Genomic DNA, 17,493 nt, shown 5'->3' on the forward strand with positions numbered 1-17,493 from the left:
ATGGACAGTGGGATCAAGGGCACCCTCAGCAAGTTTGCCAATGACACCAAGCTGTGGGGAGCGGTCAACACACTGGAGGGAAGGGACGCCATCCAGAGGGACCTGGACAGGCTGGAGAGGTGGGCCCGTGCAAACCTCATGGAGTTCAACAAGGCCCAGTGCAAGGTCCTGCAGGTGGGTCGGGGCAATCCCAGGCACAAATCCACGCTGGAGGGGGAATGGCTGGAGAGTACCCCTGAGGAGAAGGGCTTGGGGGTGTTGGTTGCTGAGGACAGGCTGAGAGAGTTGGGGGGGTTCAGCCTGGAGAAGAGAAGGCTCCGGGGAGACCTTAGAGCCCCTTCCAGTCCCTCAAGGGGCTCCAGGAAAGCTGGGGAGGGACTTTTGGTCAGGGAGGGGAGCCATAGGAGGAGGGGGAAGGGTTTGACACTGAAAGAGGGGAGATTGAGATGAGATGTGGGGAAGAAATTCTTTGCTGTGAGGGTGGTGAGAGCCTGGCCCAGGTTGCCCAGAGAAGCTGTGGCTGCCCCATCCCTGGAGGGGTTCAAGGCCAGGTTGGAGGGGGCTTGGAGCAACCTGGTCTGGTGGGAGGTGTCCCTGCCCAGGGCAGGGGGTGGCCCTGTGTGGTCTTTAGGGTCCCTTCCAACCCAAACCCTTCTGTGAGTCTATGATTCTATGATTAAAACAACACGCAGTTCCAAGTTGATGCTTGTTTTATTAGAATCTCATATAATGATTTCTAAATGTAACATTCCCAATTTATGACACTCAAGGATCAAGATCTCAAAGCTTGTTGCTCTTTTTGCAAAAACTCTAGGTTTTGAAGAAAAAGACATTCTAACCCAATGTCTTCAGTACATTAATGTGAAAATGTACACAAAGTAGAATTTCATTTGAAGCACTGAACAGCTGAGACAAGCAATGTGAAAAGCTGAATTACACAAGAAACAATACCACCCGACATCCGTGCTACCAGGTTACCTTTCCACAACAATCAGTACTTCCAGGTCAGTTCTTTCCACCAAAAAGGTGCTGTAGTGGCGAACAGATCATGCTGGGGAAACAACAACAGAAAGAGCACATTATACTTCAAATGTTTCTCTGAGAGTTCACGGTCATTTATGTCCACCAGAAAGACACAACCCCAGTGCAAAGTAATACAGAGGAAGACTGAAAAAATAGAGGAAATATAAAGAATAACTTGTGCCACGACGGTCTCGTTAAAGGCACTGGCACACATTATGATTAACAAGGAGTTTTAATTCTTCCAAAACTAACTCAAACCGACAGTCAAACCAACAGTCACTGCTGATGTTCAACGTGTGCTGCACAGGGAACAGAACGCTCCTGCGGGTACAGCTCCACAGCTTCAGAGCACTCCTTCGGGCAGCAGCGCCGAGCAACGCTCTGCACAGCTACTTTAATTAGAGTTTCGAAGGGTGTCTTTGGCAGTCAAGGTTACCAAGGCCACAGTTGCTGAGTTGCCAAATAAAGGTCCTGCTTACCTGGACAGGACTGAAGGTCCATCCCGGGAAGGCCCCGTTAGAAGGGGAGCGTTGAAGCCCTTTAGAAATGGGGCCAGAGGTGACACTCCTCAGCTGATAAAAGCCCCACTGGATGGGGGCTGGGACTGGGATCAGGAACCCTCCCGTGGGGAGGTTTTTTCCCAAAGGCAATTCACAAGAGGAGCATTTATTGGGAACGTTGCCCCTTACCACAGGACATCCCTGAAGGTTCCTTTGCCCTGGGAGACTTTGGTTTAACCACAGAAAAGAGGTGGCCGTTTTTCAAGCTCATGTAGAATCACCTGAACTGCCAGAACCAGACACAGGCTCCCACACAGGCTCGCACACAGCCATGCCTGCATCTGCTCAAAGCTGCAGGGTCAGTACCTTCTCCAGAACTTTGAGACACCTCTTCCTTCGGACTCTGTGCTTCCTTTGTTCACCGTTGGGTCCCTTCGCTGCAGTAGCTGCGTTGCACCCTCAGCCTGGGCGGTTGCTGGTTTCTGTTCAAGGTCAGATTCCCCAGGACCCCCTATAAGGAACAGAAGAACAAAACCACAAGCTGGCTCTCTCCACACTCCCTGCGTACCGACGGCAGACCTCGATGCTGAGAGGGGGGGCCAGGCTCCGAGGGCCATGACCCTGGGAGGTGTTACCGCCATCCCCATGCAGACTGGTTTGGAGGTGGGCTCCCATCTCAGCCTCGCTCCGTGGGCGAGAACGTGTTACGCGGAAAAGAGTCTCAGCCAAAGTCATTGCTGACCTACCACTTTACGGTGGTTCTAATGCCTAATCTCACATGCTGGAAAATACCAAACACAATTTTAAAAGGAAAACTAACACCGACGTCATCCTTACAGCTTTGGAGGCGATAGGACCAATTTGAATGGAACGAGACAGGAATTCCTTACTTACAGAAACTCTCTTGCTTACAGCCCACGCTAAGGGATGCTGGACTAAACTCATGCTCCTTTTCTTTGGAGGAATTCTGAAAGGAAAAGGAAACCAAGAACCGTCACACCGTGTAAAATTCTGTTGCGCAGGAGATTTTTCCTTGTTTGCTTGCTTTAAGAACTAAAAGGCAAGGTCTACTCTCTTGTTCTGTGATTTTCATTTCTTTTCCCGCTACTAGGAGGACTTTCTTCACCAATCGATTTCTACCTCGCCCTCCTCAGGACATTCCCAAGCCCAAAATAAAGCTGCAATTCATTGAGTAGACTTTAACATAGCAGATAGTGAAAGAACAGCAGCAGCTATGCCATAGACAGAGATTTTAACAAAACACACAGAGGTGCTGCGGGAAATGACAGCCACTGGGCAATACAGGCCCCTAAACATCAGGCCTGCTAAGGCACGGGCACAGGAAATGGAGTAAGTGGGAAGGGACAAAAGTGAAAAGTGCCAGAAGCAAGAGGTGAGCCAGGGATACCCATGAGGAACGCTATCAGCAATACAAAGGACCACAAACAACAAAATCGGCGTGTAAGCTTTGAGAGAGAATAAACCAACTTTGTCATAGAGAGAAGATAAGAGAAGAACTGATCCACTCCCTGATGGTGTTTCTCTTACACTAAGCTCAGGTTCACGCAAAATTCCGGACTGTAGATGGCCCGAGATCTTTGCAGTTTAGTCTCAGAGCATTAACTAAGTTAGGAAAATTATCTGCAGTGACAGTCTGAGCGTCTCTCAGTTCTCTTTTCTCTTTCTTTGGCCGCTCCTGGTGCCCTCGGTAAGTGGGAAGCTGTGTAGGCTCCACACCGCTCATCCTGACCAGACAACCTGCTGTCCAGATCACAGGCCGAGAAGGTGTTTGGATGGAGCTGAAAATGCAATCTACTTAACAGCCGTGTGACTGCGGCACTTCCACGCTCCTCCTTCTGGATTGAGTGACCACGTTGTAATGTCAGTCCTATGGGTACTAAGTAGACAGATTTCCTTCATGTTTAACGAGACCCTTCCCTTTTTGAGATGCCTTCTAAAACACCAGGCGGATCTGGATCCAAAGTCATACGCTGCTGATAAAGTGAACAAGAGCCCTAGAGGAATGATCAGAAGAATCCTGAGGAAGCACAGGAGCTGTGCATATGGTTTTTCCTAAACATAATCTTTCTTCTGATCCTGAAAACTAAAAGAAAGCAAATGGAAAGCACACCAAATGGAAAGCATGTCACAGAAGCACCTGGCTCTAATCTCCTAAAAAAAACGCATGTAAGGGAAGGGTCATCTGCCCATGATTTCAGGTGGCACTCGTGATACCTGCTCTGGTATTCATAAACACAACAGTTTGTGTCTGGACATCCCTCTCAGCGTAACAGTGCCCTGACTAGTGCAAATTTCAGGTACAAGTCAAGGTGGCACAAGCATCTGTTCTGGAGAAGGTTCTTCTCACCTTAATTGGTATTTGCTGAGCTGACGAGTCATTCTTCATAGTTCCATAGTTTACCTGGAAAGAGCTCAGGATGTCCTCCCACATTAGTTTACCTGATAAAAAACCCTCTTCTGAAAGGAAGTTTTGGGCTTACAACAAAGTGAGGGCCGTTTCAATACAGGAGTTTATCTGGGCAGGCTGAAGGTAACCATGCAACTAGTAGCACCTGAAATCGCAGGCCATTGTATCTGCAGTGAATCCCTGCAGATCAATTATGCTGCGGTTGGACCTTTGGAACCAGATCTCCAGGAGCAAGCAGGCAGTACGGCTTGGCCACCTGAGATTTCAAGCAAGCCCACACATGGCATTTGCGTAAAGGCTCAGCCAGTTGTGGAGAGGTCCAGAAGGTTCCTGAAATGGGGGCAGTATGTCATCATGCAGAAACACGCAGAAATCCAGGTTATCTGATGCAACTGTTCACCTCCCAAGGAACAGGGGGAGAAGAAGTTGTTCCTTATATACCACCAGGAAACTTCCTTTGTGGACAAACCCAAGAGGAATGAGTTTGCCTTCTCGTAAAATCCTCTCTCTGAAGAGCTGGAGCAGGAAAAAGGCCAGGAAGGTGAGACTGTGGCAGGGATTTGAACTAAATTAGAATGGGCATCAGTGTCCAGAAAACGGATGAAACACACTGGGACATTTGGGAGGATGGGCAACAGCCAGGAGCAGGAGAACAGGGGTGTCAGTGAAGACCCCGTTTCCCAAAGGCTGTGCCCAACAGCAGCTCTGTCAGAGCAGCCTTTAGCTGTGAGCTAAAAGAGAAAGAATCTTTCCCTCCTGACAAGGTCTCTGGAGAACAATGGGTTTAGAAAGCAAGTGACAATCCCTCTGGAACAATCCTGTTGTAAATCTGCCTTCCGATGCCACAGTGAGAAGAGGCTGTTTCAAGAAGAGGGAGATGCTGCAAGGCCATCAGCACCAAGAAAGGACACTGGTGGGGAGTGGCAAATACTCACGCTGGAGCCAATGCCAAGGTGTCAGCAGCCACCGTTGGCCCTCCAGGGAGTTCTGCACAAATGGGCATGGGAGGGAAAAGAGGACTGGAGTCTTGAAGACAAGGCAGGGCATCCTTCGGGTTCATCTCCAGGAGTCTGAGCTCACCCCTACAGCTCAGAGCTCAACAGTCAGAAAAGCTCGTGTCGTCTCCCAGGAAAATTCATCCCTTGGCTAAGTCAGGAATCACAAATGCCTCCATGCAGGCGATGCAGGTGATAAGGAGAAAAAACCTACATGAAGGCATTTTTATCCTTGCCGCTTTAAGAATTTAGGACTAAACAGATACTGTTATCTCTTTCTGAATATTCTGTAGCTTACCATTTCACATCCATGCTTTGCTTTACTCATATGGTGAACACAGTCGGTTCCGGTTCTAAAAAGAGGTCAGAGAAGGAAGAACTGAGTTTACAAGAAGTCACAAAAAGGAAGCAATCTCGTAAATGGCTACTCCGAGTATTTTATTAGAAATCAGGGTTTTAGTACCTCTAGCCAACAACATAGATACTCTTAATCTATATTTGTTCTCATGCTTTAAAGTCTCATTTCAAAAACAAAAATAGGCACTCATTCCAGTATCAGGCTTTCTGCTTTTCTAGTAAAACCAATAAGCAGTTAAAGAGGAGAAAAAAAGCATTACATGACCTGGAAAGGGGGATGGGCAGCAAACTGAGAAAGCTGCAAATCCTATAAGGTTACTGACACAAAGAGAAGGGCAGGGCGCAAAGAACCACAGAAAGATCTTACAAGACTCGGTCACGGAGCAATAACATGGCAGAGGAAACTCTGTACAGAGAGGTACAAAGTGACCCACGTGGGGAAAACCAACCCTGATTTGCACACACAATTGTCCTGATCGGTGTCACTGGGGAGGGACACCTGGAGATTTGGAGAGCTCAGCTCTCAATAGTACCCCAAGAAAACACGAATCCAAATGCCCCGTGAGGAGCTGTGAGCAAAACAGCTTGTCCAAACAGAAAAAAAGATCAAGAGGTGATGACTGCCAAACTGGATCATGAAAGAGCCTTTTATGGCCTTATATTTTAGGCATCTACAACCCATGTCTTGGCAAAAACAGATTAGAAAGCATTCTGGATCCTGGTCTCATTCTTCACCCATTTCCACGAGTTTTATTGTGACTAGAAACTGATGGGGGAGACGGAAATTAAGGACTACATTTATATGAGCAGAAAAAGGCTTCAGGCTTCTCCCGTTCTAATCTCTGCATGAAATACACTTGGGGAGTGGGAAGAATCTAAGGCACCAAAGGAGATGATTTGACATGGTCTGTCCATCGCCATGGAAGGGGGAAGGTGATCATCCGATCACACCACCGGATCTGGGACTCTCTGCCAGATACCTGTGAATGTTAAGTACAGACACAAATTGTCTTTTTTTAAAGCTACACTCCAGCTACACTATAACTAACGATGGGCCTGCCTCTGGAAGGTGATCGAGAACTCAGCCTGAAGTCAGCCAGCATGAGCCGGCATTGCGCCCTCGTGCTGAGGGCGGCCAACAAGCCCCTGGGGTGCATTAGGAAGAGTTTCGCCAGCAGCTCGAGGGAGGTGATCCTTCCCCTCTGCTCAGGCTCCTTCCCCTCTGTGGGCTCCGTCCAGACAGGGCTCCCCAGGACAAGACGGGTACTCAGTGGGGTGAGCCCAGCAACGGGCAACAAAGATGCTGAAGGGACAGGAGCGCTTTTCATATGTGGAGACGTTGGAAGAGCTGGGATTGTTCAGCCTGGAGAAGGCTCAGAGGGGATCTCATCAACATATACCAGATGGGAGGGAAGAAAGAAGAAGGAGACAGGCTCTCTTCAACAGCGCCTTCTGGCAGGACAAGAGGCAAAGGGCACAAATTGCAAAACATGAAATGAAATCTGAACACAAGAAAAAACTTTCTGACTGCAACTGTGGTCAAGAACGGCAACCAGAAACGGCCTACAGAAATTGTGGCATCTCCACCCTTGGAGTCCACCTGAAGGGACACATCCTGGGCAACGTGCTCTGTGTGCAACCCCTCCCCATCAAGCAGGAGGGGTTGGACTCAATGATCTCAAAGGTCCCATCCTACCGCAGTGATTCTGTGAAATGCCCAGAGAGGGACCTCAGCCTCAAGCGGTGAGGCAGCATTCACCAGCCGACCCAGAGGAACAGACTGGCCTTCAGCTGGAAAACTGCTCCCAGTTCTTCCCTCCCACCCCCAGCTCAGGTGCGTGAGCCAGTGCCCTGCTTTGTCACCCTGCTGAGGTCTCACCCCACTGTGATTCTACAGAGAACGTGAACACAAAGGAGATCAATAGGGAGACCCCTAGTTAACGGCACAGGAGCCTGAAAGCACGGGACAACTTTCTCCAAACACGGGCAATGCTGCTTAGGTCCTGTCACCTATGGAAGAGAAGGAAGAAGACAAATGGGGCAAGGGATCACCCAGGCATGAAACCGGAGGAAGGTACAAGAGACATTAAAAATTCTGGTATGTGCCCTAGAAGTCTATTTTGTAGCCAACTGACCTGTCCGTACCCAACCGCGGGCATGAGGTCTCTGCTCCGACTTCCACTCTTCTCCTCTTCACCTTTTCTTCCACTGCAGGACTTTCTGATGCTTCATTGCTTCTCTTGACCTTCAAAACATTGCAAACTTGGTATTGATAGCATTTGATTTTGACTTTTCTAGTTTAAAAAAAAAATCCAGAGTTAATATACATTCCTATTTTGCAAAATTGGTCATGTTTATACAATAAAGACCAAAAAAACGCTTCTGCCTTATTCAAACAGAAGATGAGCACTGAGGCCATCCAGAGAATTATGCTCAACAGTTCTCAACAAGAAATACTGCTTGCCAGAACACACTGTTTGCTCCACCTTCAGAGGAGGGCCGAGGAATGCCATTAGCAGGAATGTAATGCTAGCAGAGAGAGCAGGAGTTTCTTTTGGGGAATTTGCACAGGACATATTCACTAATTCACTCCATTTTTAGACACTCGGATCAAAACCAAACCTACCCGGAGCTCTCATTAAACAAAAACTTTCCAAAGAAGCTTAACTTTGTTGTTTACGACACAGCACCAAGGAAACTACTTAATGATTCAGCCATATTGACCTCCTCCTACAGACTCTCACAGTGAAGAAACCATTTGACAGCTCGGCTCAGAGTTGTAGAAAACACATTTCACTGCAGCCACCAGGGCCCTCGGCTCCTCAGGCAGGACTTCATTCAAAGGCTGATGGAACCAACAGGATGATTTCTCCCAGCTTGGATGGTTACAGGTGAGAATTCAGTGCCACCTCACAATGCCTGACTGACACCCAGAAAAAGGAGAACCAGAGCATTGCCTGGATCTCTATTCTGCTTCTCCACACTATTTAGAATATAACTTTAAAAAAAAAAAAAAACCACCAAAAAAACCCAAACAAAAAACACATAAAAAACTTACAAGTCCATCACTGCCCTTGTTTACTTCTTTACCTGTAACAGAAGTATTATAAAATTTGGTGAATATTTGGTGACTGGACTTTCTTTAACCAACTTAAAAGTACATTTTTGCATTGCACCTCACTTTTGGCAAACAAGATAAACTCCTCAGAAACCATGCTGGACTTGCATATGATATATTGACACTGAAAAACTGCAAACGCAGCTCTTTCACAATTAGAATTCCTGGCTGGGAATACCCCATGTCAATGGGATGGGGACAGTTGCTTTTCTTGAAGAATTAAAGGAGTCTTCAGAAGAGAAGAAGGAATGAAGAACTGTTGGCATCACTGTATTTTAGGCACCAGAGGGAAGACACAAGGACAGCCTGAGCATGGACTCCCCAGAATATTGGCCAGCCAACCTCTGGTGCATGGCATCCATACGTATCTTCCTGAAGGAAAATCCCTGCCAACAGAAACTAGAAACACCAGTGCCTGAAAGTAATAGCACATTATGCTGTGCATAATTTTAGAACAGAAATGTACAACCGTTGCAGAGTGCGATTCAATACTGGAGCAAGGTGTACAGGGAAGTGACTGAATTCTCCACCTTTAGGAATTTTTACATCCAAAGATGGTATCTTTGACAGGGGCTGCTACACGCGAGCAAATGGGGGAGACCAAGGAATGACCGCTTCTCCATTTTACAAAGGAGACCACAATATCTGCACTAAGCAGTCACAAGAAAAACCAGCAGCTTTTCACAGGGACCAATAATCAGAACAGGAAACAGTAAGAATAACACTCGGTTTTCACAACAGAGGAGGTTAAATGTGGTGTCCCACAGAGGTCTCAGCTGGGGCCTGAGGCTGCTCAGGGAATTCACCGAAAACCTGGAAAACGAGACACTAGTGAGGCGACAACATTTGCTAATCATTATTACCATTATGACTATCATTATTTAGAAAAAAAAAATGCATTCTTTCTTTAGGACAACAGAAACAAAGAGCGTGAAGTTCAATGTCAACAAACGTGGTCAAGCACAAGGAAGAAAAACATGCAGCCCATACACACGTACTGGCTCCAGCCCAGCTACTGGCATTACAGAACAAAGGCTGGGAGCTGCTGGGCACAGCTTCATAAAAATACTAGCTGAAGAGTCAGCAGGGGTAGAAAAGGCAGAGAGATTCGGGAAATTTTAGAAGGGCAATACAGGACAAAAGAGAACACGCTGTTCTGCTCTATCTCAAATCCACAGCACAGCCACGCTGCACACAGGTTTGCTCCCTCCAACTCAAAGACACGGTAGATGAAAGGAAAGGGAAAAGCAAGACACAGATGACAGATGTTTCCAGAAATTATCCAAACATAACCATAGTGACTTACCACAAGATAAGTTCTGCTGGAATGAGTTGAGTTCTAGATACATAGTGCAAATGTAGGGATAAGGCACAAGATGGACATTCTCATGTTTGAATCTCATCTTCGATACCCTCTCCCATTTACTCCAATCTGAGAACGATGCTAAGGCTTAAGAACACAGCACTAACGTTTCAAAGGAGCAGGCGCCCTGACAATGTCTTCTGGTAAGGCTTCACAAGTCACACCACCTGGCATGTGCGTGTAAGGCAGCACATACAATCCATCAGTAAGAACCGTATGAAAAACCACTAGTGACACATTACAAGAAACACTCATCCCGGTGACCCTCTCCCAGAGCTCCCACTCACCCACAGCTTGTGAGTAACTAAGAGTTATGCCCCAGCAAGGAGCCTGACACACAGGCTGCAGGACAACTCATCACACCAGGCCTCTGAGCTCGCAGTTCTCACCAGGGCCCAGTGCTGGCCAAGCACGGGGATGGATTTTCGAGTTCTAGAAATACAAGTCCATGAATCAAACTCTCCTCAAGCACGCAGGCAAAACTGGCTGAGCTTTAGTGAAGCAAACCAACAAGCCCAACATTTGTTTTGGTGCTTCCCGTCTGACGATGCTCTCGGCCACCTTCTCTTCCTGGCAGGAACAGGAGTAAGTTGCTCTCATCACCTTCTGACAGAGAAAGAGGATGACCTCGTTCTTGCCTGCTTTTATAAAGTGTGGCAATGGGGCCATCTTCCAGGACTGGAAGGGAATGCCTTGGAGGAGGAAACACCCAGATGTTCATTACTCCTGGGCACCCAGAACCACGGGAGGGGATACCAAAGGGCCTGATCTGATTCCCAAATTGACACCCCTTAGGACCGAAAAGGCGTCTCATTCAACCAACTTACTTTTCTCTTCAACAAGAGCCTCATGACAGTAACTTCTTTTGAACCCTTTACAGCAACTACGATATTTAATCCTAACGTACCTTATGAGAAAACTACTGCCGTCTTCTCGACTTGTGGCCAACGTTGCTGAGACTGCAAAGAGCATTTGACATTTTATCAGCCTTTTCAAGAAATGCACGAGCTTTGCTTGCAATCACATTAGGTGGGATTCCTGTCCCTTTAGATACACGTGTTCATTTTCTGTGGCTAAATCTGATTCGGAACACAGAGGCACTCAGCTCAAAACACTGCAAAACTCTCTTTTCACATCAGTTCTCAAGTGAAGGCAACACCTGAGGAGGATCTTCAGCTGACGTAAAACTGCAAAGTGCAAAGGCTTCACACTCCAGCTAAAGATCTGCACACTACCAGGCACGAATGTTGAATTAAGCAATGCCCTTTGTCTTGCAATTCTCTTTTACAGGTAGGAAAGACAGGATACACGGGAAAATGGTGAAGTGGTCTGTAGAAAATGGATGTAAGTCATCAAGATTTCCAAGGATTACTCGAATCGCTTCCTGGAGAGGCCAGAGAAAGAAACAAAGGAAGAGTATTAGCAATATAGCCACAATTCGACTGTGAAGTACAGTTTCAAGGCGTGGGGAAAATTTAAAATTACTTTACAGTTTGCACGACTCGTGGAAGAGCAGGTTCTAGATATTTTGCTTTTCCTCCTCCCCTTCTTCTCCGCACTCCCTCCCATCACCCAGAGTGCGCTGCACTCACAGACTCACAGACATTGAAGTGAATTAGTATCTTAATCTTGAAGTAACACAGAAGCATCACTATGAAGAGGGAAAGTGTGCTTTGAAATTTAAGAAGTTTTACACTTAAGAAGTCTCCTTTTTGCCAGCAAAACACAGGTAGCATTGACCTGCTTCGAAAATAAACATATTCCTCTTTTTCTGCATATTGACTCAATTCAGTTACAAGGGAACTGCAATTCGGCCCCAACTCACTCCTGCTTTACAAATGGGAAACTTTTTCTAGTAATACCTTTCAATATTTTCAAAAGTGAAAAAGAAAAAAAATTAAATTATAATTTTTTGTATCAATTAAAGTCAGCACATTTTCTTCAATAATATTTATAATGCTATTACTGTACGCTGAAGATTTTTCTTAAAATTAAGTAAGGAAGCATTCTTAAGCAGGCAGTATATTTGTCTCATTTCCTCAGGAATGGCAGGGACTTTCGTCTGTCTCAGGAAGAAGATGACACCAACAGGGCTCATCAGTGGTCACCAAGTACTGGCATCATTCAAAGCACGTCCACTGGTTCCAGTGGCTCCTCAGTTGGGAGGGAAGCATGTGCAATCGAGCGGTAGATGAGCTGCTGCCAGGCTCGCTCACCAGCAGCACCGCAGCTCCTGAACCAACAGGAGGGAGTGACAGCTCGTCTGGCCTGAGAAGCTAAAAGCACTGGCCAGGTCTGGGGCTGAGAGCCGAACCGTGGGAAAGTGCTGCTGCAGGATGAACCTGAGCAGGAATTGGAAAGGAACGGGGTGCAACCAGCTCGACAAATAGGCAGCTCCATGGGTCCAATTTTAACAGTCAGTAGCTTCTTTGAAATACTTCAAATAAAAACCTTACTTTTCTACATTAATGCTGCCTGTTGATGGCATTTTTCATTTATGTCATTTTTTTCACCCTCGTACTCTCCAGAGAAGTTCCCCATTACTCTCACTTGAAACGCTGCATTTGACAAAATGTCCTCAGTCCCATAACAAACATAAGACTTGCTTAGCTCAACATTCAGAGAAGGTCCCAGGGACCTGCTCCCTCTCCTACCTCTAGCTCCTGGACAGCACTGTCGGTGGTGTTGAGATCAGGAGCGCTGTGAAACAAACAGAGAGAGCTCATCCCAGCCCAGTCAAAGAGCAACGGAGCGACAGTCCTTGTAAAGAGTTTAAACACCTACAATTCCCATTGCACAGAGAAAATACTTTGCAGACAGATGAACTCCCAATTTATTGCTTGTAAAAGATATCCATTATTCCACGAGGACTGTTTCTCTTTGGTTTTCTGCCCCTTTATATTTTGTGTGAGGAGATCAGATCTTTTCAGTCCATCCTCAGTAACCTTTAGGACAGGGTTGTTGACCAGGTGCCCTCAAACCAGTACCTGTCTTCCAGCCTATGGCGATGCCATTCCACTCAAGGGCCTACAAGAAGGAACCAGCAGGACACGTCTCTTAATCCCCTCCACGGTGCAAACCTGCCGAGGAACGGGCCTTCACAGCACTGGAGCTAAGCCCTGTGATGCTGGGAGCTGTGTATTGCCTGCAGCAAACTCTGCACGTCTTTTGTAAGCTGGCTTCTCCAACTTGTTTGCTGCAAGGTATCGGCCAACAACAAAATGCAGAGGGAGAGAGAAGGCCTTAAGGAAAATCCAAATCCATCAAAAAGCAAACAAATCACATAACTGTTACTTGGAAATAAGTAAATACAGTGGAGCGTAAGGAATTATGGCATGCGAGTATTCTCTGGTATATGCCCCGGGAGGCAGCCATTCTCACATCCTCCACATTCAGGGTCCCCAGCCAGAACTCCAGCAGAGACGAGAACTTGCCTTCCTCTTCGGAAAGGCTCTCTCCTTGCTTGATAAAGAGCAAGTCAATGACAGGAATTACACAGCACAGCACGACAGACATCACCCACCCAAGAATTAGGCTGTGGTCACGAAGTCTTCAGCAATCAGCAGGGAAACACAATTCAGGAGGGGACATTGCCACGGCGATGAGGAGACGAGGGTGGAAAGAATGGAAGAAAGCAAGGCACCACCCAGGGTCTCACGCCAAGGGTGTCAGACCTGCTCTCTGACTGCCGGGGACTCGTCGGTTGGGGGGAGTGTGAGGGGGTGGGGAGGAGGGAGGGTTATTTTCTTTTAGGTCTGGAGTGTGGACATTTGTCTTCCCAAGTAACTCTTAGGTGTGACGGAGCCCGGCTTTCCTGGAGATTAAACACCCGCCTGCTGATGGGAAGCACCGAAGGACTTCCCGATTTCGTTTGTGCACACGGCTTTTGCTTTACTTATTAAACTGTCTTTATCTCAACCCACTTTATCCTTACTTCCACCCTTCTGATTCTCTCCCTCACCCCACTGCGGGACACTGAGCAAGTGGCCACGTGGGGCTTAGCTGTTGGCTGGGGTTAAACCGTAACAAAGGCTCTAGAGCTTCTCAAGTAAACACTTACAAAATCATAAAACGCTATCAGTAAAAACAGCCTCTCGTTCCACTGAAGCACAAAACCCAGACGTGGCAGTGACACAGGAGCATTTTATACAGCTCAAATTAGTCTCTCAGGCCAACGTTCAGCCTGTGCGAGTGCAGCAGCGACTTTTAAGCGACCGCTTTCATAGTTAGTGGAAGAAGGCAGGACAGAGGAGCCCCCAAACCTGAGTTTTGTGTCTCGTATTCACTCACTGCAACACGCAGCCATCGCACCCAGGCTGACTGTGCCTTTCCCACACTTACCTGCTGAAGTTGCCGTACCGGATTTTAAATTTGTACACAAGCCCGCCTGCATGAAGGAACCTTGTTTCAGGCAAGGGATAGGTAAATGGTTTCAGTGACATCTTTCCTCCTTCCTGGATGTAGCCTAGGGGAGCAGGAGAGTCAAAAGTCAACGACTAAAAGCCTTCACCAGATCTCACGCTGTCCTACCAGAAGAAAGGATGGTGAGCAGGGATTCCTCATCTGCAGGGAGAACAGGCCTCCCACCAGCCAGAAAATCGCGGATTCAGGTGCCATTTCCAATAAAGCAGAGCGGTTTTGAGCAGGATTCGAGGACAGACTTCCAGCCGACGGCCACCCGCCTCCAGCCACACTGCTCCGGCGATGTCCCCACCAACGTCCTCGAGGCCGACAAGGCCTCTCGCCCCGGGGGATGTCGACGAGGCCCCGGCAGGGCCGTGTGGCAGCCCAGGACCGACCCCGGCCCTCAGGGACCACCCGGCTGTGGCGTCCCCCGCAGCCCCCGCGGGTACAGCCCGGAGAAACGCCTCGCCCCGCCGCCCCCCCAGCGCCTGCGGCCCCCGCAGTCCCGGGGCGGAGGGAGAGCCCGGGGGCCGGCGCCGAGGGGAGATGCCGCCGCCTCCTCAGCCCCGCCGCCGGCCCCGAGGCCCCCGGGCAGCCCCGGCGCTGGCGACCGCCGGGAGGCCCCGGAAGCCCCCGCCGCGCCCGCCGCCCGACCTTACCTCAGGCGGGGCCGGGCCGGGAGAAGGCTGGAGCCGAGCCCGGCCGACGGGAGCCGGACGGGGCCCGGCCGAGCTCCTTTCGCCCCGGCTCCCCGCGGCCACCGGCGGCTCTGCCGCTGCTGCGCTTCAGAGGCAGCTGTCGTTGGGGGCTCGGAGTGCCCCAGGGGGTCCGGCAGGAGCCCACAGCCCCAGAGGAGTTGGCTTTTGCCTTGTGGCAGGGCTTGCCACTGCTGTCAAAGGGGACTGGACTCTGCCCGGGCCTCTCAAGTCAGCGTTAGCTCTGGTGCCTAATGACCATCCCTCGGTAGCTCATCCCTTTCTCTCCCAAATTTTTGACGTCAGGTTTGCCTTTTCTTGCTTTAGGCAGCTTTCACGCAAAGACTCCCAGAGATTTTTTCATTCTCCCGCTACACACACATACACACAGGGATTCCCGGGAGGGTCACAGAAACGCAACAGCAGCAGCCTTAGTCTCAGCTGGGGTCTTTAAGAGCAAACACCGTGTTCCGTAGCTGTCTGGAGCCTTTCTGGCAGCCGTGGGGTACTTCTCAAGCAGACACAGCTGGAAAGCTCTGACGAGCACTGACCCAGCCGAGCAGTGATCAAAAAGAAGCTACTTTTTATACGTGAAAGCCCGACAACGACATCTGTAGGAAAAACAAAATCCCAATTAGTTCTCTTGCGCCAACCGCAAAACCAGACTTTGGTATAAAAGGCTTCTGATTAACAAAATACAAACCTAAACACACAACCCAAGCAGGCACTGATCTGCCTCCTCAGGGCAGGACAGAATGTCCCTTTGCTCTGTAAACGTCATTATAATGAAGAGCTGCTCCTTGTTGAACCACGAGGGACCCAGTGCTCACTGGTTTCTGACGGCCAGCCCTGGGGAACTCAGCTCAGACAAGCACTGGTACCACTTTGGTGCTGCTCGGGGGCATCTGGACTCCTCCTGCCTCTCAGGAAAGGTCTATAGAACTCAAACATCCTTCTTCGGGAAAAAAAAACCACCACCGAACCAAACCAAACCAACCCCAAAACATGATGTTCATTTAAAGCTACAGGGATTGAGAAGGTCTTAAGCTTCTGGAGTAACAATCTGTCCCCCACAGGGACAGCAGCTCCACGGATGCCCCAATGGGCATGGTATCCCAGGGGAACAGCATCTCCACAGGCACGGCATCCCTGCAGGCATGGCACCTGCCATGGGCACAGCACCCCCTGACCCTCAGTGCTCTCACCCAGCCACGAGCACAGCCCCATCCTCACCCCCCCAGCAGGATGGGGAAGGGTTGCCATCAGCATTGGGCCTCAGGCCCTTGCCAGGGATGCTGTTGGCACTGACTGCTCCCCAGAAGTGCTCTGCCCCAGGAACGGGTGTCCCAGACGAGCTGGCTGGGCACCAAGGGGCACCTCCAGAGCCAGAGGATCCCAAAGGAGCAGGAGACGCTGGGGCTGGGCAAGAGGTGCAGAAGCCGGGGAAGGATGGAGCAGCACCGCGTTCTCTCCTGGGTGGAACCTACCTGCTCCGGCAGGTGCAGAGGACAGGCAGAGCTCTCAGGGGGTACTTCTCTCCTCGGCCAGCCGTCACCCGTCCCTGGGAGGTGGCACTGCCCGTTCCAGCCACGCCTGCCACCCGGGACCCCTCACATAACCCCGGCCCGGCTCCCGGGGTCGCCAGCACATCGGTGTTGGGCCACAGGCCCTTGCCAGGGACGCCACTGGCACGAGGGCGGGCTCGGAGACCTCCCGACCCAGCACCTGCCCTCGTGGAGCAGGACGAGGAGCTGCAGCGCCCGGTGCCCGGGAGCCGCTTCCCGCCCGCCATCGCCCGCGGCGGGAGGAACCGCGCGGTGGGCTGGGTTCGGCTCGGCTCGGGTGGGTTCGGCTGCGCTCGGCTAGGTTCGGCTCGGCTCGGCTCCACTGAGGTGCGAGCCCTGCGGAGCCGGGCAGCCCGTGCGGGAGGAGGCCCGGGGAGCGGCGGGGCAGGTCTGGGCGCGGAGGGGGCCGGGGGTCCCGGTGGGTGCAGGCGGGGGCCGCGGGCAGGGCCCCAAGCTGCGGGCAGCGGGCGAGTGGGCCTGGCTCGGCGGAGGCCGCGGGGGGCAGCGGCAGGGCCCGAGGGCAGAAGCGTCGGGCCAAGAGGCCGGGGAGCGGGTCCCCGCGGGAGCGGGCGGAGGCGCAGCCCTCGGGCATCCCCAGGCCGAGCCGGCGGGTGCCCCCGGGACCGGGTGCGGGGCCGGGCCCGAGCGCTCTCCCGGAGAGCAGCTCCTCCTGCCGCTGCCGGCGCCGAGCGGCCCTGCCGGCTGGGCCCGGGCACGGCCACGGCAGAGCCTGCCGCTGCCCGCGGGAAAGGGCTGGGTGCCGGCCAGGCCGGGGGCAGCGGTGCGCCCCTCCTTTCCCCCCTCCCCGCAGCCCCTGCGGAGCCCCGGGCACGGCCCTGCCCGCTGCTGCTGGGGCTGGGCTCCGGCAGGGCGGCAGGCAGCGGGCTGCCCGCTGGGAAGGGGGGGTGCGGAGAGGGGCCGGGCCGTGGCCACAGGCTCCCGTGCCCTCCCTGCCCGCGGGGACAGGCCCGGGGAAAGCCAGGCTGCCGGCGGGGCAGAGGCTGCTGGGCTCCCCCGGCGTGGGCAGGGTGTGCGGGCGCAGCCC

The 17,493-nt window shown here is 50.9% G+C and overlaps 1 protein-coding gene across 1 annotated transcript; it reads right to left on the bottom strand.

The window, feature by feature from the left end:
- Positions 1-1,005: 1,005 nt before the first annotated feature.
- LOC141472621 (membrane-anchored junction protein-like) lies at positions 1,006-14,226 on the bottom strand. Its single transcript, XM_074159773.1, has 10 exons — positions 14,126-14,226; positions 12,439-12,484; positions 11,093-11,168; positions 9,728-9,853; positions 8,362-8,393; positions 7,439-7,548; positions 5,245-5,299; positions 2,418-2,490; positions 1,890-2,034; positions 1,006-1,051 (listed from the first exon to the last, which is right to left on the bottom strand). Exons 1-10 carry the CDS (start codon positions 14,224-14,226, stop codon positions 1,006-1,008), a joined length of 810 nt encoding a protein of 269 aa, XP_074015874.1.
- Positions 14,227-17,493: the final 3,267 nt, after the last annotated feature.

Source organism: Numenius arquata, chromosome 16 (assembly GCF_964106895.1).
Source record: "Numenius arquata chromosome 16, bNumArq3.hap1.1, whole genome shotgun sequence".
Taxonomy (NCBI): Eukaryota; Metazoa; Chordata; class Aves; order Charadriiformes; family Scolopacidae; genus Numenius; species Numenius arquata.